The sequence below is a fragment of the Urocitellus parryii genome, chromosome 9 (genome assembly GCF_045843805.1).
Source record: "Urocitellus parryii isolate mUroPar1 chromosome 9, mUroPar1.hap1, whole genome shotgun sequence".
NCBI classification, from domain to species: Eukaryota; Metazoa; Chordata; class Mammalia; order Rodentia; family Sciuridae; genus Urocitellus; species Urocitellus parryii.
This window is the reverse complement of record NC_135539.1, coordinates 88,458,827-88,482,151: the sequence shown is the minus strand read 5'-3', so window position 1 is coordinate 88,482,151 and position 23,325 is coordinate 88,458,827. Positions and strand designations below refer to the sequence as shown.

The following is a 23,325-nucleotide window of genomic DNA, read 5'->3' as shown; positions in this document are numbered from 1 at the left end:
GCAGAGTAATAACATAGTTGATATATTTTTAAAATTTTATTTATTTTTTATTTATATATGACAGCAGAATGCATTACAGTTCTTATTATACATATACAGCACAATTTTCATATCTCTGGTTATATACACAGTATATTCACACCAATTCATGTCTTCGTACCTGTACTTTGGATAATAATGATTGTCCCATTCCACCATCATTAATAACCCATGCCCCCTCCCTTCCTCTTCAACCCCTCAGCCTTATCTAGAGTTCATAAATTCCTCCCATGCTTCTGCTCCCTATCCCACTATGAATTAGCCTCCTTATATCAAAGAAAACATTCGGCATTTGATTTTTTGGGATTGGCTAACTTCACTTAGTATTATCTTCTCTAACTCATTTGCATTTACCTGCAAATGCCATGATTTTATTATATTTTGTTGCTGAGGAACATTTTTTAATCCATTCATCTATTGAAGGGCATCTAGGTTGGTTCCACAGTTTAGCTATTGTGAATTGTGCTGCTATAATAAACATTGATGTGGCTGTGTCCCTGTAGTATGCTGTTTAGAACATGCATTGGAGAAAAGTAGCCTCTTTAACAAATGGTGCTAGGAAAACTGGAAATCCATAAGCAACAAAACTAAATTAAACCCCTATCTCTCACCATGCACAAAACTCAACTCAAAATGAATCAAGAACTTAGGAATAAAACCAGAGACCCTGCATCTAATAGAAGAAAAAGTAGGCCCTAATCTCCATGTGTGATTAGGCCCCAACTTCCTTAATAAGACTCCTGTGGCGCAAGAATTAACAAATGAGATAGACTCAAACTAAAAAGTTTCTTTCCAGCAAAAGAAACAATCTGTGAGGTGAATAGAGAGCCTACATCTTGGGAGCAAATCTTTAACTCTTACACAGCAATCAGATAGAGCACTGATCTCTAGGGTATATAAAGAACTCAAAAAGCTAACCACCAAAAAACAAATAACCCAATCAATAAATGGGCCAAGGACCAGCATTGATATTGACTAAAATTTAATTTAGATTAATAGCTAGGGGGTTCCCCATATGAAAAAGAATATTTGTTAATATATTCAACAAACTGTATGCTCATAATGCATGATTTTTGAGTCATCACTGATTTTTTTTAACCCCTGTGCTTCCACCAATGTCCCAGGCAAGTGTCCTTGTTCAGATGAGATATCTATTAAGATCTGGCACTTATTTTTATAAATCCAATTGCCTTCATCTGGAAGGCCCTCAGCTAGCAATCTTCACACTGAATTTTGTTACTCTCAAATGACTATTCATACCCATTTTCTATGGATCTTTCTGGGCCAGATTTTTCATTCTGGCTTTCTGGGAATTTAAGAGACTGTATCTATTTAAGTGTTCTAAATCTTACTCTCTCGGCATTGCATGAGAATAAATTTCTATAAAAAGAATATCTTGAAAGAAAAGTAATCTTTATGTATGAATAATTGTCAAATTATGACAACCTTAAACTGCAAGGAATTTGAATAGGCCTGGTATGGTGGCATATGCTTACTGTCCCACCTACTCAGTAGACTAAGGCAGAAAGATCACTTGAACCCAAAGGATTGAGGTCAGCGTGGACAACCTAGCAAGACGCCTGTCTCAAAACACATTGTTCTTCAATTGTCTTATGAAAAAACAGAAATAAAATTCTCATAAACTTATGAGATTTTTTTTAAAGAAATAGGATTTAAAAAATTCTTTTTAATTACTTAAAACTAGATTCTTACATGTCTAATATATCACTATTTCTCACAAAGTTGAGACTAGCTGATCCTTGTTAATAAATGAATGGCAGAAACTAGGGAGTACTCTGAAATATCAGGGTGTCCACCGGCCATTCCAGAATCCTGCTCAATAGCAGATCTGATTCCACATGCCTGGGGTGGGGTCTGAGAGGATGCATTTGAAACAAGCTGCCCATGGGTGATCAAACTTTGAGAGTAAGCTGACTCAATTGAGAGTAGATTGAAACCAATCACATATCATTTTGTTTTAATAACAATTTATTTCAATGTTAAAGGATGGCTCAGCATTATATTTTATCATATATCTTATCATTAGTTGCTTCACATGTAACTACTTCTACCTTTACATACCCACATCCAAATCTTACAACAGGTGGCAACTGCCCTAATCCCTTCTTACCACTAGACTTCACTCTGTGGGAAAGTTTCGATCATCAAGATTTCCTCTCTTATATTTTCCCTTCTTCCCACCAGCAAAGCCAGTGCTCAATAAAAAAAATAACTAATTTATTATTTTTCAGAAATCATTGTTCATCTTTCATGGGCATAAAATCTCTGGGTTTAACATCTAATTCTCTCTGAAGGACCAATGAAGGAGAAAGAAAGTGCATTTAATAGATCTATGTTTTGAGCCAGGCGCAGTGGCACACACAGTGGCTTGGGAGGCTGAAGTAGGAGTATTGTGAGTTCAAAGCCAACCTCGGCAACAGTGAGATTCTAAGAAACTCAATGATACCCTGTATCTAAAGACAATCCAAAAAAATAGGGCTGGGGATGTGGCTCAGTGGTTGAGTGCCTCTGAGTTCAATCCCTAGTATTCTCCCCCCACCAAAAAAAAAAAATCTGTGTTGCTGTGATTTTTCTATCATCACTTACTGATGCATTATCCAGTTAATGGTCATGTATTGATCTGCCCCTTTGCCCTGTCTCATTGAATCACAACATAGTCTTATGGAGAGAGCATGTGCTATGGGCTGAGATGTAGCTCAGAGGTAGAACCCTTGCCTAGCATGTACAAGGCCTTGGGTTCCATCCTCAGTACTGTAAAAAACAAAACCAAAAAGAGTGTGTGCTGTGTAGTCAGATGGCTCAGTATTTGAGTTCCTGTACTATGATGCTTAATTAGCTGGACAAATACTCACCTTTTTAAGTTTCAGTTTCTTCCTCACTAGAATAAAAGGGTAAACTTATGCGTTTTTTAATGACATTGCTCCTGTAAAGCATTTTGCATTGCACCTGACACATATGTTATTTAAAATTAAATAGCTGTTATTATCATTAGAGAGCCTAGATTAGAAGGCATTATGGAAGGGACAGAAAAAGTTATAAATACTATGAAGACTATAACCACTAGTGAGAAAATAAGGTTCGTTTTACTTTAAAACCATACGTCTATTTAGGGATTGAACTTGTTTCTCCCATAAGAAAGACTTAAACTGATAATATATGGAAACTCTCTGGGATAAAGTTATAGGACTTCTGTGGTCAACCAGAATCAGAAAGAAAATTCAGCTCTTTTCCTATCCAAATTCATCAGTTCCCTGCAGCCTTTGTCTCCTTTCTTATATTATGTAGAGTGTGTGGTCTGTCTTCTCAACCACACATTTCCAGTCCTTTTCTCACCACTGCATTGACCAGGCAAGAAACCTCACCACTGGGGGAATCCAGCTGCTGCATTCCTTGTGGTCATGTTGCTATGGCTGATTAACTTGGGGAAAGCCTTCCAGCCCTGCAACCAGGACAAACAATTCCTTAGGAGCTCCAGCCTCAGTGGGTCTCAAAGTCTCTTGGCTATCATTCCACGTCTCCTTCGGTGATCTCTTGCATTGATCACAGGAACAATGGAAAACCTTCTCCACTCCCATTAAACATGTGACTCTACCTGTTACCAGAGAACTAGGCCAGAGGCCTGACTCTGGTAATCCAACAAATCAGGTCAAGTTAATGGCCTCCAAAATCAAACAGAAAAAGTTAATGATGAAAAGCATGAAAAGAACTTTAATCAGTGTAGCTATGCTAGGAAGTAAAAGAGTCTTGTGTTCTTAGCCCTGTTATCAAGGGATTGAAAATGACTTGAGGTTTTGTAGAAAGAGAAATGAGGGTAAGGGTTGGGGATTTGCAGAATTGAAGGCTTAGCACAGCTGTCAAAGCAGGTGATCTTGATCAGACCTGGTCAGGTCCATTTCTTACCTCAGCACGGGTCAGGTGGGGACTTGTCAGCAATACGAAAGTTGCTGTTGTCTGGTGGGCAGTTTCAATACATCAGAAGATTTTTATGGATCACACCTGTTGTTCCTGGAATCCAAGGTAACTCAGAGTAAAGGTGACAGGAGCAAATGGAGGCAGAGATGCAGGGAAAACTGAAGGGTCTAAGTCCTTGCACCTCCGGCTCACTCTCAACAGCTGACCTCACCTTCTTCTTCAAAAATGGAGGTCATAAGACAAGAGCTTCTCTAGCTTCTTGTCCCCATCCTTCATTCCTTCATTCCCTTTGAAAGGAAGCTATGTCTCTCTTTCCCTGTCACCTGTTCTCTGCATCCCATTTGCTTTCATCTTTTTAGAGTTATCTCCTATTTTCTTTCCCCTGCATCTTCAATCTCTCCCTTTCTACTGACTTTTTAACATTCAAGCATATTCAAATCTTTACCATTGTAAAAACACAAATAAAGCACTAAAAAACATTTTAAAGTCAACCACAATACAAATGATAATCCTCAGTCCTATTTTTTCATTCGTCTCTTGTCCAGCTTCCTTCTCCAAGTATCTCACCTCCTTACATTACTGTTGAGCTTGGATTCCTTTTAAAGTGACATTTTGTTTTCTGTTGGTTGTAACAGCAGGTGTTCGCTTTTGAACTTTGACAACTTCCTTTTTGTATTTTTCTATTGCTACCAAAACAAGTGACCACAAACCTAGTGATTTAAAGTAACAACTGTGTGTTGACTCATACTTCCATAGGTCCAAGAGGGGTCTTGCTGGACCAAAATCAAAGAGCTAGTAGAGACATGATTTTTACTGAAGTCTTTGGGTGAAGATTAGGCTTCACATCCATTCAAGTTTTTGGCCATATATACAACAACAGTAATGGAGTTTCAAATCGCCTTTATGCTTGAAATCTCCTTCCTTCCTGTCCTGTTTTTAAGAACTTGTGTGATGGGGACCCACCTAGATAATTTGAACAAGTTCCCTAAGTTCCGCTGATTTGTTCCTTATCAATCCATTAAGTCCATTCACAGCATTACCCAGATTAGAGCTTGACTGAATAACCAGAAATAGGAATCTTAGGAAAGGGAGCACCCTTAGTATTCTGCTTATCACACTTGCCTATAATTCCAGCAACTCAGAAGACCAAGGCAGGAGGATTGCAAGTTCAAGGCCAGTCTCAGCACCTAAATGAAGCTCTAAGCAACTTAGTGAGACTTCATCTCAAAATAAAAAATAAAAAGGATTGGGGATGTGGTTCAGTAGTAAAGCACCCCTAGGTTCAATCCCTGGTACCCACCCCCCCAAAAAAAATTCTGCTTATGATACCCTCATATAAACATATAAACATTATTAATATAAATTAAATTCACTACAAATTTTTTAAAATTGTGAACATTTGCCAGCCAACTTAACCTCCCTCTCCCTCCTTCCTGGTATCAGAAGGTGAGCAGTTATCCTTCATCAAGTCCTTCAGCTATGATGTTCTCTGAAACCCTGAGTCCAAAATAAACTTTCCCTTCTCTAAGTTGTTTCTTGTCAGGATTCTGGTCATAGCAACAAAAAGCTACTGACACCATCATTAACATTTGAAGTATAATTCCTGATTTTTCCAGGTATAGTACAAAAAACAGAACTCAGGTGTCCTCCTTGCTGGTTCAAAACTGTCCACTAATCATCCATGCTGCCTGCCAGACACACATCAGCCATGCACTTCGTCATAAGTGCACCTTGCAGTTGTATCTATGTGCTCTACATGCAAGTAGATGCCATCATGCAGAACATCTGCTCTTACAGAAATGATCCATTTTGCTACTTCTACTGGTAATAACACCATATCACAATGCTTCTCAAAATAACTTCTGAAGGAAACTAAAACTATCAAATTATTAAAAAAATTTTAGTAAAATTTTAAGATTATACCAGATAAACTTCAGAAGAAACAGCAGAAGTACTTCAGGAGAGATAGCTGAAGTTTTACATTTTGAAAGGAAATGTTTCAAGCAAATAATGTTAAAGAATAAAACATATCTCTTTTTCCTATAATGAACCTATTACCTCGAGGATCTCAAATTTCTCTTTCAACATTTCAAATATTAGTCTAGTCATTGTAAAATGTGAAATAGTTTGAGCATTTTATGACTATCAGATATATTACCATTATTAGAGTATTGATTTTCTTTCAAATGTGCTATTTGTAGGCTTTGTTCCATGTTTTAAGTGATTTGTTTTTTAAATTACATTAGGAATATATGTTCATTGTAGAACATATAGAGAAAATGAAAAGCAGGTAGAATAATACAAAAATCTGCATGTGGCTTATTTTTTAACCTACCCTGGGACATTCTGTTAACATTTTTGAAGTTAGCAAAAATAATTTTAGCTTTATAATAATTGTTATAGCCAATCCAAATGATACTGTATGACTCCAAATGAATTTGTAAAGTGCTCCTAAAAAAAATTTTTACAAGCTGCCTGGAAACACAGATTCACGTAGTATTTTAGAGAAAGTAGATCATGATGTACCAGGCTGATTCACTTTGTAAACTTAAGGCCACCATCTTCCTTTAGTTCCCTTTACATCTAATTTTTCTCATTAGAAATTGAAAGGGAAGGTCCAGACAATGTTTTAGTTGAGTTCTAAGATTTCATTATTCTCTAAAGTGCAATTTTTTTGTGGCATTGCTACAATGAATAGCAATATTCCTACAAATCTTTTGGAATCAGATTTATATGTCTGTGGCTGACTTTCAAAGAATAAATTCAGTTCTTATTACTTGGTAGATTATTATTAGCTAATAGATTAAAGAGACAAACCAGGGAAACCATATTAAAATGAAGCTAGTCTTCCAGCATTGAATTTCCATTTTACAAATGACAGATTTGAAATTCAGAAACATTAGGGCACATGGGTTAAAAGAGAAATGCATTGGCACAGATAGTTTGTGAGAAAAATGTCAGGACAATAAAAGAAGAATCTTCTTGCATCATTTTTTCAACCCTCAGGTGACTCTTCATAAACATAAGGTCTGTCAAAGGCTGGTCACAATTCCCCTATTAAACTTGCATATGATTTATAACCCAAGTGAAGGAACAGGATAATGTCATGAGTTATTAGATGAGAAAATCTCAGCTCCAAGACCAAACCTGACTTTCTAGGTGGCTTTAGATAAAAGTCAGTCAAACTTTCTGTGCTTTGTTTTCCTCATCCTTATTATTATAACAACATTATTTTCTATAACCTATATGATGAAACTGTTGTAAAGATTAAATAAAACCTGAAAGGGATGTATATATAAAAAAGAAGACATTTTACAAATATAAGAAGATTTTGATTTTGTAAATGGAAAGAGAATGAGAAAAAGAAAGAGAAGGAGTTGTCAGAGAGAATGAGACTCAATTTCCTCATCACTATAATCAAAATCATCCAGACTTGCTTTAGAATAGTACTTCACTGCATTTGGAAGCTAGATTCTCAGTTATTGTGGAACTCCAAGTAAATGGATTTACCATCAAGCACATAGAGACTCAGACACGGAGACTCTAGGCCTGTATACATAGGTGTCCTTTTGTGAACACTATGTCTCACTTGTTGGCATTTATGGGGCATCTTGAGAGCACTGGCTTTCTCCATATAAGTGTATAATATCAATGAATTTCTAGAATCTCTGCATGAAAGACTTGTTATACACACCTTTTTCTATTTCAATGGACCAAAACTATTGCATTAGATATTCAAGCACATAAACCACTGGATGTATGAGAAATAGTTACAAGAAAATAGAAAACATTGAGGATATGTGATTCTCAAATCACATTACTCAACGTTTAGTTGAATTCAAGTTACCAATATACAGAAGAATATCCAAAGGATTTGCACAGTGTGATAAAGCCTAAATCCTGGGGAAAAAATACATTCATGTTGCACCCTTATGTGATTCAGGAGTGGGGGGAAGCTTCTATATGATGTTGTATAGTCACTGACAGTTTCACTTTTCTTTGGATGAGAGTTTTTGTTAACAAATACATCACATTCTTCAGATGGGTACTTCCAATCACATGGCTAATTGTATCGTTTTCCCTGATTATTTATTGGTTTTCTACTTTGTTGCATCAAAACAGTCATACTTATACTTGCAGGATTGCCTTTAGACCCATACCCTGGGACCTACACTTTTAGATCAATACTGTCTGATTGAACATTCTGTGATGATGGGGATATTCTCTAAGTTGTCATGTCCTATAAAATAGTTATTAGTTACATATGAATAGTGAACACTTGAAATGTAATTAGCACATCTGAGCAGTTGTCTTTATATTTAATTTAAATGCATTTAGTACATGTGGCTTGTGGCTACCATGTTGGGACTGAACAGTTTTAGTCTAGTTATTTCATGCAAGTTTAAGGACCATTGTTTATTCCAATACTTTTTAAATCATGCCCTACATTCTGGGATCCCAGAATTCCCCGCCAAAGGGCCCAGACTCTATTACCAGAGCCCATGAAATCTTTCACCCAAGTCCATCTCCAGGAAGGGGGACTGAAAATCATAGTTGAGTAAACCTTAGGTCTGAGAGGTGGCCAAGGAATAGAGTTGGAGGAGGTGAGGGTATGGAAGAGTTAGTCTTGTAGACTCAGGTGCTCTTATATGTGCACACATAGCCCTTAAGATGTGGGATAGAGTCAGTAGTGATAATAAAGGGAGGCTGGCCAGGGCCAGCTGTCACCATGTTTCCATGTTTCAGTGTGAAACTATAAGGAGTATGAGATCAAGTTTTAAATTTTAATCTGGACTTCCAGGGCCTGATAAGTTACATTTGTCAAAATTGGAGGACAGAACCCATTTGTTTAACAATTTACTGGATTTATAATTTTAAAATATTTGGACGTATGGTATATGAACCTCTACTTGTACTCTTGCCCAAATTTAAGAGATGGGCCTGCACGTTCACCCTGTCAAACTAGTTAACAAAAAGTCTTTGACATCACATTCTTCAGATGGGTACTTCCAATCACAGGGCTAATTGTGTCATTTTCCCTGATTATATGTGAAAATGCAAAGCTTAACCTTTTCTCTCAAGCATGTGTTCTCAGAGAAAATGTCACATGTCTTCTTTCATAGGTGACTTGATTATTCTTTTTATATTAAAACTGATTTTGAGTACTTCATGGTTAGTCCAATTAATTACGTAGGAAAGGGAATTTTACAAAAGTCATTATGTAGAATGAGGCAATTCCAAAAACTAAAAATTTTAGACTCCTTCTATCAGATATGGTCAGACAAGGTCTCTTAATTTTTCAATTGTTTGCCCACAAAAATTTGTCCTTTCTGATCAAGAGGAATTCATTCTACTTCTATTTCTGACATTTTCTATGTTATCCAATAGAAAGGAAATGTGAGCCACATATAAAGCTTTACATAGTCTAGTAACCACATTAAAAATGTAAAAAGAAGGAGATGAAATCAATTTTATTAATAAATTTTATTTAACTTAATAGATGCAATACATACACACACATGCACACACACACACATACACACATTTATTTTTCATTTTTCATTTTTTTTGTACCAGGAATTGAACCCAGGGATGCTTAACTACCAAGAAACTCCCCAGCCCACTTTTTTTCTCCCATTTTTTATTTTGAGACAGGGTCTCACTAAATTGCTGATGTTGGTTTGAACATGTGATCCTCCTGCCTCAGCCTCCCGAACCACTTGGGATTACAGGGGTGCACCACCATGGCCAGTGCAAAATATAATTTTGGCAGGTAAACACAAAAAGTTGTTTTTGAGATACTTAAACATTGTTTTCATACTATGCTTCTGAAATCTGATATGTATTTTACACTTACAGAACATTTCAATTCAGACTAGACATATTTCCAGCATTCAGTTAGCCTCACATGACTAATGGCAACTCTTTGGTTCAGGCAGGTCTCTAGTGTATAAGAATTCAGCCTCAAGGATGATGACCTTTCCTATAAAAGCTTTTATGAGGTTTTGTTATATTATCTTCACTAAGGATAAATCCAGATTTTCTCAGCTGTTTGTGATTGGTTTTACCTAAACAATCTAAGCAGGAATTCATATCTAAATTCCAGCCCAACCTTTGTTCAGTATACCAGGTCTCCCTTCCTTAGTAATATCTAGCAGATACTTAGAAGTTCTATTTAATGTATCCTGAGTATAATTCAATCTAATTTTAGAAATATAAATAATAACTCTTAATATGTTCTAGAAAAATAGATCATCACTGTATAAAATTCTATTACAGAACTGAAAACCTCTCAGAAAACTACAACTCAAAATCCAAGACATCTTAGGAAATTAGTCATGAATGTAGGACTAAAATATTTATAGTGCAGTCTCTGGTAAAACATCATTTGTATGTAAGCAACAGGCTCATGGAAGGGAAGGGAGTAAAGCTTGTTAATCAGAATTCATTACCTTTGAAACATGATCCTTCTAATGACTTGTATATTTCTATTTTGCCCAGATTTTATATTTTCATATATATTGCACATTCTGATTTCAATTAGATATCATAGTCAAGCAAAAATTTAAGTGAAAATCCTGTTTACTTTCATTTCTTGTAAAAATGAACATGTTTTAGATATATGCTCCATAGAAGAATCTCCAAACTAATCTGTAGATAATCTAAGTTTTATTAGTACTCACAGAAGTTTGCGAGAATAGTTTTTAATTTCTATATGCAAACTGAAATATTTATAGGAATTATCAAGTAGACATAAGATGTACTAAAATTGATTTACCAGTATGTTGAGGTATCTATTAGTTCTAGCCACATTAATTATAAAATGGCTTTTTATTGAGATTCTATTAAATGTATAATTTGGAGACAATTTAAGCTTTTCTATTTTTCTGTTCTTACTCCTTCAGTAGGGCTTCATAGTCTTACATACTCCTTAATAGATTTATCCCAAGATATTCTGTACTATTTGTTACTCTTCTGAATGAATTTTTTTCCTGATAGTTTTAGTGGAGCAGAGGTGTGGTTATTGTGGTTTGTGGAAGTTATTGATTCTGACATGTTCATCTTCTTTGGACTCTCTTCAGCTCTCATCTCACTTCCAATAGTTTTCTGTAGGATTCTCTTGGATATTTTTAGCCTTTTCTGGTTTTTTTTTTTTTTTTTTTTTTTTTTTTTTTTTTTTTTTTTTGCATTGTAACCTTCAACAAAACACTGAAGTTGAAGCATCTTTTTCATGATCTTGACTCTAATGGGAATGTTACTAGTGTTTCACCATTAAATATAATATTTACTTAAATACACTTCTGGTAAGTTCCTATGGTAGACACATTCTTAAAAGGGCCTCTCCTCTACTCATAAACATGACTCACACTTTGTATAATATCTCTCTTTCATATGATCAAAACTGATATTTGCTTCTAACCAACAAAGTATGGCAAATGTAATAAACTATTTCTCTAATGATTATGTTATGTTACATAAGACTTAGTCTTAGCCTACAATAAAAGAAGCTAGCTTTCAAGCTGGCTTTTAAGGAAGAAATGTTGTGAACTGCCCCTGTAAAGGTCCATGTGACAGGGAACTGCACACAGTCCTTAGGAGGAGGAGGTGGCTCCCAGCCTCCAGCCATTCAAAGGCTGAGACCCTCAGTTTTATAACAGCAAGAACGAGAATTCTGTTAACCTGAATGAGCTTTAAAATGAGCTTTAAAAGCATATTCTTCTCAGTTGGAGCCTCCAAATGAGAATATAATTCAACACCTCACAGTCTTGCAAGACCCTTAGTTAAGGGTTAAGCTATTCCTAAACTCCTGATCCATGGAAGTTTTGACATAATGCATATTTCTTTAAGTTACTAAACTTTCAGTAATTTGCTCCAGTAGCAATAGAAACCATCAAGTTAAGGAAATGTCCTCTTAGTCTTATTATGTTAAGTTTTTTTTGTTTTTGTTTTCATTTTTGGCATAGTACTGGAGATGGAACTGAGGGCTTCCTACATGTTAGGCAAGCACTCCACTGAGCTATATCCCCAAGCCCCTTTTTTCTTTTAAGAGCAGGAATAGCTATTGAACTTTTGTCAAATATTTTCCTTATTCTTATTTTACTTTAAGATCAGGTGTCAACAAACTTTTTCTGAAAAAGACTATGCAGTTTGACTTGCATACCATCTGGTCTCTATCAGAACTGTTCAGTCCTAGTATTATCAGGCAGAAGCAGCTCTAGAGAATATGTAAATGAGTTTGTATTATTGTGTTCTAGTATATATATGTGTGTGTATATGTGTGTGTATATATATATTTAAGTACTAGGGACGGAACCCAGGGAGCTCTACCCCCAAGCCTTTTTTTCTTTTTTTCTTTTGAGATAGGGTCTCTCTAAGTTGCCCAGGCCAGTCTCAAACTTGAAGACCTTCTGCTTTAGCCTCCAGACTAGCTGGGATTACAGGCATGTACTACTGTGCCCTGCTATAATAAACTTTATTTGCAAAAACTGGTAGCTGTCCAGACTTGGCCTGAGGCCTTAGTTTGTTGACCTCTGATTAAGATTTTTGTATTTTTTTTTACTCCTAACCTATTAAAAGAAGTATATTAGTGGCTTTTCTAATATTGAACTATCCTTTTCATTTTCTGGGGTAAATTCTATTTGGAAATGATTTTTAAATGCACAACTGGAGTCAACATGTTAGCATTTTATTTAGGACTTTAATATTTATATTCACAAATAATATTGGTTTAGTTCCTTTGTTCAATTCAGTGTTAATTTAGCCTCATAAAGTTGAGTTGGATAGATTTTCTGCTGTTCTTAGACTATAAAAATAATCAATATAACATGTGAATTTTGTGTTCCTTAAAGCCTTAGTAGACATCCTTTTTTGTTATTTTTTCTCCAAAGTTAATTGTTAATTTTTTATTTATCTTATTTTGTTGGTTTTGGGATTTGGACTGTCTTTTGTTTCTCATTTTGTTCTATTGGAGTTTGTTGGTGTGTTCTTTTTAGACAAACAGATGTTCAATTTTGTGATAGTCACATATGTAGTTTGAGTATTATGTCTTAGGTTCAAAGTTCCATTTATACATATCCATCAGCTTGTTAAATGTGATCATCAAATTCTTTAAATTATTACTTTTTCTTTGGTCTGCTGTATCTACTGACTTTTGAAAGAGAAGTAATTTTTAAAATTATTTAATTACTGGGGCTGGGGATGTGGCTCAAGCGGTAGCGCGCTTGCGTGCTTGCCAAGCATGAGCAGGGTGCTGGGTTCGATCCTCAGCACCATATAAAAATAAAATAAAGATGTTGTGTCCACCGAAAACTAAAAAATAAATATTAAAAAATTCTCTCTCTCTCTCTCCCTCTGTCTCTCTCTCTCTCTCTCTCCCTCTCTCTCTCAATCTTAAAAAAAAAGATGTTGTGTCCACCAAAAAAAAAATATTAAAAAAATTCTCTCTCTCTCTCTAAAAAAAATTATTTAATTACTCTATATACATGTGTTTCAACAGTTAATATTGTACCAACCAGAAAACTCAAGGAATGACAGAGGTAATCAATCACCTTCTTATATATTAAGAATGTAGACACACTGAACACTTATATATATTGGTGCTATTGAAAAGAAATATTTTTGCCAAGTGGGTGGTACATTCCTTAATCCAAGTGATGAAACATTGAGGCAGGAAGATTACAAGTTCAAGGAGTCTTAGCATTTAGCAAGATCTCTTTTCAAATTACAAAATAAAAAGGACTGAGCTCAATCTTCCACCCACCCCTACCCCCCCGCCAAAAAAAAAAAAAAAAGAAAGAAAGGAAAGAAAAAAAGAAATGGAAAGGAAAAAAATTTTCAATTAAGGCTATTAAAGTCTTGATTGTTGTTAATGGCAGCTATAGTTCTTCCAATTTACTGGTTGGCCTAAAAATATTTAAGAGTTACTCATCAGTACTACAGTTAAACTGGCACTTAGTTTACCCACTTTATATTGTGTGACTATAGATATTGAAACATGATACATACATATTGTAGATTTAACTTCTCTGGAAGTAACACTTTGATTTAATTATTTATTCTGAACAAAGACAACTACTGAATTTCTTGTAAACATGAAAAATGACTACCTCACACCAGTCTATAGATGCATCAGGATTGTTGCACAGTTTCCTATAAAAGCATTTCACATCTTGAGTCTTCACTTCTGAACCAAAGAGTTCCTGAACCGATGAATAAAACTTGTTATAACCAATGACATCTGCATTGGAAAAAGCACAATTACATTTTCATCAAATTCCAAGGCCTATATTTCACATTTCAGCTTTTTATCTATTTCCTAACCTTCCATTTCCTTATTTCAACCTATAAAAACCAAATTTATCTGCATTTTAAAGATCTTGTCTTTGGAAACATAACTAGGCCTTTGGCTAAAATAATACTAAATCTGTAGAAATATCTTGCTTTTGGTAAACTGTGCTTTCTCTACAGCCTTTGTTTCAGCTATCTTAGAAATTTGGGGCAGGAACCCCCAAATAAGAAAATGAATTACTTCTTTCTTATTGTGAAAAGTTTCACCAACTGCAGTCTCTGCTAGAATTAATCTTAAATGAAAGGTAGAGTGTGCAAAGAACTATTATTGGTTGCACACACACACACACACACACACACACACACATAGACTATAAAAATAATCAATATAACATGTGAATTATGTGTTCCTTAAAGCCTTAGTAGACATCCTTTTTTGTTTGTTATTTTTTGAATCTTCATTTTGAATCTTCATTTTGCCAAATATATTAATTTACTGGGGTTATGTTACCTGCAGCCAAGTTAGGAAAACTGTGTGGATCCCAGCTGTCTAGATTCAGTCACCCACCCATGTAGGAAATAAAGAAGCGATACAGAAAGGAAAAATGAATTTAATGCAGTTTGAGCACCCTGGGGAGAAGCAGTTAGATTGTTCCTCCTTCAGTCTTACTAAAAGGAGTAACAATTTATAGAAACAAAAGCCAGGAGATACACATATGTAGATTTAACTAGGCTATTCTAGTTAGAGAATGTGTCACAGCTTCAGCTTCCTTAGTGCCTTCCTGGGTCCGGGGAAACTTTCTCAATTTCTTTCTCGGCTTTAGGAAGTTCAGGGTGCTAAAACAATTCCATAGGAGGTCTGTTTCAGTAAGACTCTTGACTCTAAGGTCACAAAAGAGTTAGATGCAAGATTTCTCGAACTGTACACAGAGATCAGATTCTTTTATTTAGTTCACACAACTATATTGAGAATTGTGTGTCAAAACTGAGCTAGACATGTGACTTAGAATGAACACTCAGCAGGATTCCTGCTCTCAAGGAGCTTATATTCTAGGCAGAGGATCAGAAAATGAAAAAGTGAACAAACAATTCACAGATGGTGACAGGCAAGGCTCATTAATAGAGACAGACATTAAGTTATCAGTTATCTATTCATAAGGTAGGAAGTAGTATTGCTGGAAAAGGGCATGAGGGAACTTGCTGGGAGATTAGAAATGTTCTTTGTCTTGGTCTGGTTGGTGCTATAGGTACACTGACCAATGTTCAAATTTATGAACCTCCATACTTAAGCTTATAATTGCACTTTGTGGATTGTTGACTTTATGGGTATGTCAACCTCAGTTGCAAAGTAAAACTAAATGGCATTATAGAATGAGATAAGTTGGAGAAAGCAATCAGTGGGGACCTGTGATAGAATTATATGATGTTGGGGACCTTGGGGAAGGCTTCTTTAAGGAGGAAGATAAGACTATTAAGCTGAGGAAAATTTAATATCAAGCTAAGAAAAAAGGAGTCAGTCATTTGTAAAGACAAGAATGTTTAGACAAAGGCTGATAAACACAAAGCCCTGAGGCTGGAAAGAACTCTGTGTGTTCTGGGAAGGTGAGTGAGTATAGTTTAGTGGGTACTGGGAAAATGCTATGAGCTAAGACCAGAGATGCAGGAGGGTTAAACTAGGGTCAGAGTTGGTCTTTTATCCTAAGCACTATGGTAGGCTATCACTGGAGAGTTTCACAGAAGGAAAGGATAATCTGACTTAATTTTTGTTTTTTAAATGTTCTCTGACTACTGTGAGGAGGTGACACTGAAAGCTGTAAAACCAGCTAGGGGCAATTGCATTGGTCCAGGCTTCAGAGGCTTGGGCCATGATGATACTGCACATGTCTCACTGCTATAGAGAGTCTCACTTATACTTCTCTTCTTGACTTAATTATCAATAACATACTCTTTCTCTTTTGCTCTTGAAAGTGTTCCTAGTTGGAGGATAAGTGATATGAGTACCCTAGAGATCCCATTGGACATGGTGATATGTTTGGAAGTAGAATTACAAGGACTTACAATGGAATAAAAGTTGTTGTGGACAAAAGTGGTGAGTAAAGGCAGGAGTTGAGAGCACTGATTATTGTCCAGAGGAGATATTGTGACCACTCCCACCCCCAAACACATGCACATACATATATACACAACACACATACACAACACACACATGCACATGCAAACCTGTGCAAAAGCCATTTGGTAATGTCTGGAGACATTTCTGATTATCAAAACTAGGGGTGGGTGTGGTACTGGAACTTAGTGAATAGTGAATAGAGAGTCCAGGGATGCTGCTAAACATCCTACAATGCATAGGACAGCCCAATGCCACCTTCAAGTACATGTATACAGAAAAAAAAATTATTTGACCGAAAGGTCAATAGTGCTAAGGTTGAGAAACTTGTTCTAGAGTGACATTCGGGTTTCTGGTTTCAGAACTCAGCAAATGTTGGTACTATTTACCAAACGGGTAAGTGGGAAACGACTATGCTTCTTGGGAAAAATAAAATATTCCATTTTGGTCATATTAAACTTGAAATTACTCTGAGACACACAAATAGTTATTTAGTTATTTTAAATTCACACTAACTAGGACAATATATGTGTTTCTTTGTAAATGTCATGTAATAAGTTTGATCAGATTTTCCAGTCCTGGGATGTTTTGGATTCTATCAGGTCATTGGCAAGATTTAAGAGCAATATTGCTGGGACAAATTACTACAGTCTACCTAATATCAATTTTGAGATAGACAACTATTCCATTAAAAACATTCTCTCATTCTTAGCTTCTTGCCTATAGTAAACAGTAGGCCTAATTTTCTAATGATTGTTAATGAATATGAATTTATTTCAGACAGTATTAGCATCCTGATATAAGTTACAATTATACTTTTCCTTCTCAATCTTTCAGACCGGTGTCTCAGTTACAGTAGTCATTGGTCACAGTCATTTGTCTAGCAGTAATTACTCTTTATCTAATCTTAAAAAACTATATAGGGAGGACATATTCAATGCAGGTTTGTGATTACAAGCCTCTCAGTGGATGCAAGGTTAACTTATTTGTGAAGCACACATTTAAGGAGAACCTCCTGGACATCAGACTGTGCTCGCCTTAGGGCTGCAAAACCTTCAAAACACTCATAGGTCAATGGTGGGGGAAAAGGGACAGGAATATATATATATATATAAATTTCAGCAGGCTAAATACATCAGGTAAATTCCTTGAGACAGCAATAAGTGCATTAGCAGTCTGAAGATGCCTTTCCTTAGGGGAAGTTTGGGACTTTTTGCAAAGAAGTGATATTTTATTTGGATCTTAAAAGATGAACAGGACTTTACAGGTATCAAAGAAAAAGAAAGAAAAGGAAAAGGAGGAAAGGAATTGTACATTGGGGGAATGATGCAGCAAAATCAATGATTAAGAGTATGACATACTTAGAAATGCTAAAAAGTTTATGATAGGGCAGAAGGTGCGGAAAGAAAGTGCCAGGAACAGAGACCAGAAAGATAAGTTGAGGCATGATTGTTAATGGGCCTGCGTGCCAAGTTAACATACATGAATTTCAGAGGTCAGCTAATAAGCCAGGAATATGGCAGATCTAATTTTGTAAAAGGAAAAGCTTTTTGAAAAGTATAGAGAAAGGAATCACTCTCGTCAAGAAGATTAGTAACAGGCTGTTGTAATAACCTAAGAGAAAAATACTATGACCCAGTTAAAGGTTATACCAGATAAACTGGCATGGCAAATGATGTTTACACCATAAGACCCAGTGAGAACACAGTAGGCAAAGCTCAAGGAGAAAAAGAGGCACAGAAAAAAATGAAAAGGAGAAAAATCAGAAGAGAGTATTATGACAAAAGATGTAGTGGGAGGGCATTTCTTGAAGCAGAGGCGGCTAACAGTGTCAATGCAGCAAAATGGCTAAGTGGGCTGCAAAGGGGAAAAACAATTTATTGAATTTGGCAACTGTGTTAGGTTCTCAAATACCTTAGTAAGAGCATTTTCAGCAAAGTGATGAGGAAAGCCAGGCTGGAGAAAGTTGACAATGAAGTGGTAATGCTGTAAGGAAATTTAGTGGAGGAGCAAAGGAGAGATATACAGTGGTAGCTAAAGGGAAGAGAAAGTCAAGGTCAGGGCACTTGAGTATATTTTTAGATTGAGAGGACAAAGCCAGTGAAAGAAGATTTTTGAGGCTGTTGTAGCAAAGTGACAGCCTTGGAAGGGTGGAGGGAGGACAGGTGCTGCTTTAGGTACTTTGAAAGTGGAAGAAAGGGAATTTGAGAGACTTCATGTCTTGGGGCCATGCTTTCCCGTATAATATAGGAAACTTGGCTGGGAGGGGCAGAGATCCCATAGAAGATTCAGAAAAGATGGTAAGAATTTGGAAAATCAATTACAGAGAACGAAATAAACTGACTGGGGGAAATTAAGTTTTATTGAGATGTTTAGAAAGCCTGGCCAAGTACAAAACTACCCAAAGTGCATATCTAATAGGACTTACACCACCTAGCTCTAATACTTAAAAGTTGAGTGACTTAGGCAGGTGACTCATCTCTACCTCCTGTCTTTTCAGAAATAAAATGGACATGTTAGTAATCTTTGTCTATTCAGATTGCCATGCAAATCATACTTATTAAAATAACATAAATTATTAAATGCTATTCAAATAATACTGGTTTGGGTTCAAACACCCAAAATGAATATTTTTTACTTACATATGATTATGTAACCTAGCACACATAAGGCAGGCCACATTGTCCCTTTAGCAATTATTTGACCCTTGTTCCTTTTATTTCAATAAGAGCGTTTGTTCTATTGGGTTTTGACTGTGCTATTCAGCCTTACTCTTTATGACTGTCCTTGGGGCCCCCCCAAATGCATACTATACTAATCCCCTTGAACAGGGCCATGGCTCTGCATTGGGTTGTCTGCGAGTCATACTCTTGGCAGACCACTGTCCACTACATTCACCTTATCTTAGCATGCTCAAATCATTCCTGCCTAGAGACATGAGGACTGTCCCAGACAATGGAATGATAGTGAAACAGAACATTTTTTTATTGCTTATGAAAGTCCTTATGGTATCATGATAGCCTTAGATATAGAAGGATGGCTGCTGTGGTTTGAATAGTGTCCCCCAAGGCCCCATGTGTTAAAAACTTGGTCAAGAGCCTGTGGAGTTATTTCGAAGTAATGAAATCTCTAAGAGGTGTGACCTAGTCGGAGGAAGTTAGGTCATTGGGATGTGCCTTAAAGGGGATTTGGGGACCACATCCAACTTCCTTTCTCTCTCTCTTTCTTTACCTTCTGGTTGCCTAGAGGCAAACAGCTTCCTCTACTCTGTGTACCCCATATGGTGTGCCCCAAAGCAACAGACCAATTGGCCATGGATTGAAACCTCTGAAACTCTTAGCCAAAAATAAACCTTTCCTCCTTTTATGCTGATCATCTCAGGTATTTTGTTAGAGTGACAGAAAGCTAACACAGCAGCGCATATGGCTTTCCACATGGTCACTATACACTAACTACTGTGAATCCCAGGTCAACCAGTGAGCAATCAAATCGTAGTACCTACAAAAAAACCCCGAGATGTCATTTAATCCAATCCTCTAACTTTAAAATTGAGACAATGAAGATTCAGAGAATTGGGAAAAACATCTCCCCAAGTCAAATTAGCTATTTAGAGACAAAGAAAGAACAAGAACTCAGATCTTCAGGACCCACATTTGGTGTCCTTGCTATTAAGCTACACTGGTTTTCTCTGATGGCTTCAAACACTTCCCAGTTCTAATCAACCTCCCCAACTCTACTTCCCTATAATCACTATTCTTACCTTCTTTTGGGAAAAACAAGCCTGCTCTTTCACCTTTTTTCTGGAGTGCTGTCTCTTCAACCAATTTTTGAAACCCATTCACGGCTATTCTGAAATTGTTAATCAAAACTGCAGGGCTGAAATGCTTTTTGTCTCTGATATCCATATGGACACAGGGAATCTTTTATTTCTGTAGAGAAATAAAAAGTTATTTTATTTGCCAATGTGAAAAACCTTCCTTTTCCTGCAATGCTGCTCTGCTGTCTCAATTTTTGCTCTAAGTCTCATTCTTTTGATCTCCAAATTCCAGCCTATGGATAGGAGTAAGAGTTACCATAGGATGTTAGTAGGGAGGAAGGCTGGCTTAGGTCTAACGCGTTTCCTACAGGCAAACATTTCTGCAAAACTTCCTGACCTCATAATGTTAGCAGTGTCCTTCAGATGGTCCCCATTGCATCATAATGTCTCTGTAACATTTTGCTTTTTTCACAAGGAGGATATTGAAATTTGTTTCTCCTACAGGTTTTGTATGTGGGTGTATACTTCTTTAGAGGGAAGATAAATGGGTAAATACCAAGTAAGAAAAGTAGGCGTTACTTTCTCCCTTCTATATCTCTTCTCACCTCACACCTTTTGTCTCCCTCACGGTGCTTTGAAGGAAGTTCACGCTCATTTTTTGTAGCTACACTGAATATGGAAGCTTGAACTTCTACAGATGAAAATGTATTTAAGCACCTGTTATTTCTACCTCAAGTGAAGACATTTTTAGAGATCACAGAGAATTTAAAAAAATGCCTCTTATTCCTTCATTCATGGACCTTCATTTAAAACAATAAAATGAACTAAGGATAAGGAAGGAATAGCTCCTGTTAGGGAAGTTTTTCGAGATGTCAGTGGAATAAGAGACCTTTCTGTATGCTCCCTTCCCTCTAATTACAATCTCCAATCCCATTTAGTCCAATTGCTATGGAATCAAATTTTTCAGTCTTCACAATTTTTTATGGGAAGGAGATGTTGTCTGTTTATCAACAACTCGTTAGCTTCCTATGGTTTAGGTGAGTTAGATGAGGTTCCTACCCTTTTGGTAGTCCATTTTTTAAAACATCTTGCAAGAACTTACAGAGATAAAGCAAATGACATTGAGGAACACCTTCAGCTTCAATACCGTTTGTTTGACATCCATCTCTAGCTACAATCTATGAGAAAGAAAATCTCTAACATCATACATAAAGAAAAATCTCCTAGCTCTAATTTCATTCTCTATGATCTCTAAAAATGTTATTTCTTTTCTTTCCTTTAAAGCTTTCAAAATACAATGCAGCGACATCTGAAGAGCCACCTTTCCTATGATCCTAATGCATGTATTCTTATATTCATCCATCTATACATTCAGCTAATATTTACTGAATACCAACATCATGCTAGAGGCACTAGGATATAGCAATGAGCAAGTTAGCTTCTTGAATTTACAATCTAATATTAAAATAAGACAGGTAGACAAATAAACAAGCAAGTTATATGTCAGAAGATGGTGAGTGTTATGAAGAAAGAACAAAGGTATGTGTTGGAGCAGGGGAGTTCAAGGAAAGTAATTATTTTTACATTAATAAAAAGACATTTGGGCAGAAATATGAAGGAAGTAAAGGTAGCATGGCACATGGATAGATGGTAGAAGGATGTTCCAGGGAAGAGCAAGAATGATGTTCTAAGATCCACATTTGCTTGACATTTCTGAAGAAAAGCGAAATGGGTTGTTTGTCTAGGATGATATGGGATGGGAGAGAGGGGAAGGGAGATAAGAGCCAGTTTCAGGGTGGTGAGGTGGGCAGATCATAGAGGATTCTATAGTCTATTGTTGTAAAGGCTTTTACCCTGAGACATACAGGAGTTGGCAGAATAGTTACATGATCTGAATTCTATTTAAAAAGCATTGCTCTAGTTGCTTTCTATGAATCACAACTAGAAGGGAGAAAGAATAGATAGAAATAGATAAATCCATTAGGTAGCAATTTCAATAATCCAAGTTAAAAGATGACAGAAGCTTCAATTAGTGTGTAGACTATATTTATAGCCTGACTCCATGAACACACTGAAAGTAATTATAATACTTACTAAGCAATTGGAAATTGAAATGCTGATTAGATATTTGATGATATTAAGAAAATGTTATTCATTATATTAGACATTCTAATTATATTTTATGTTGTTTGTCTTTCTCCATTTGTGCTGTTATAACAAAATGTGTTAGACTGAATAATTTATAAAGATCAGAAATTTATTTCTTATAGTTCTGGAGGCTGGGAAGGAAGCCCAATACCAAAACTCCAGCAAATCCAATATCTGTGAGTGCCCCATTCCTCAGAGGTGGCTTCTTCTCTATGTTCTCACATGGTAGAAGGCAGCTTCCTCCAAGCCTCTTTTATAAGGATACTAATCCCATTCATGAGAATGGAGACCTCCTGACCTAGTCATCTCCCAAAGGCAGATCCTCCTAACACCATCAACTTGGTGGTTAGATGTCAACACATGACAGAAATGTTAATATCAAAGCATTGTTATTATTTAATGTTATATTTTAGAGCTACATATGGAAATATTTACAGATAAGCATTGAAGTTAAAGGAGCAGTCACTTGTGCAAAGTACTATTGATCATCCATACATAGTAAGGACTGAAAATTAACCACTGGAATGTGTCTTATATCTTGAGGAATGCTTCATCAGTGGAATCATGGGGGGTGGGCACCGAGATAGTAGGTATAAATGTATATTAAATGCATATTACGGCAAGGCCATTTGGGAACATCTTAGAGGAGTTTGCTAGAACATTTTTTACAACTATTATGGCCATTTATAAAGATACAGGATGCATCTGTACTTGTATTTTTTCTATTGCAAAGATGATATATTTTAATATTCTTTAAATTTAAAGAATTTTAAAGAATTTAAAGAATATTAAAAGAAATCCATCATGTTCCTCACATTTTTTTTTGTACTAGAGATTAAACTCAGGGGCACTTTACCATGGAGCTACATCCCTACACCTTTTTATTTATTTATTTTTTTTTTTTCAGACAGGATCTCACTAAGTTGTTTAGGGTCTTGCTAAATTGCTGAGGCTAGCTTAGAACTTGTAATCCTCCTGCCTCAACCTTCCAACATACTGGGATTCTAGGTGGGCGCCACTATGCCTTGCCTCCCGCTCTTACAAGGCTATT

The 23,325-nt window shown here is 36.1% G+C and overlaps 1 protein-coding gene across 2 annotated transcripts in view; it reads right to left on the bottom strand.

Annotated features, from left to right (window-relative positions):
* Positions 1 to 20,274, bottom strand: part of Wdr64 (WD repeat domain 64) — a 125,873-nt gene extending 105,599 nt beyond the window's left edge. For both annotated transcript variants that reach the window (XM_026390771.2, XM_077802823.1), the window contains exons 1-2: positions 20,130 to 20,274; positions 14,079 to 14,209 (exon numbers count right to left, since the gene is read on the bottom strand). In XM_026390771.2, the coding sequence (XP_026246556.1) occupies positions 14,079 to 14,209; positions 20,130 to 20,274 (276 nt within the window). The remainder of the gene's footprint in view (positions 1 to 14,078; positions 14,210 to 20,129) is intronic.
* Positions 20,275 to 23,325: the final 3,051 nt, after the last annotated feature.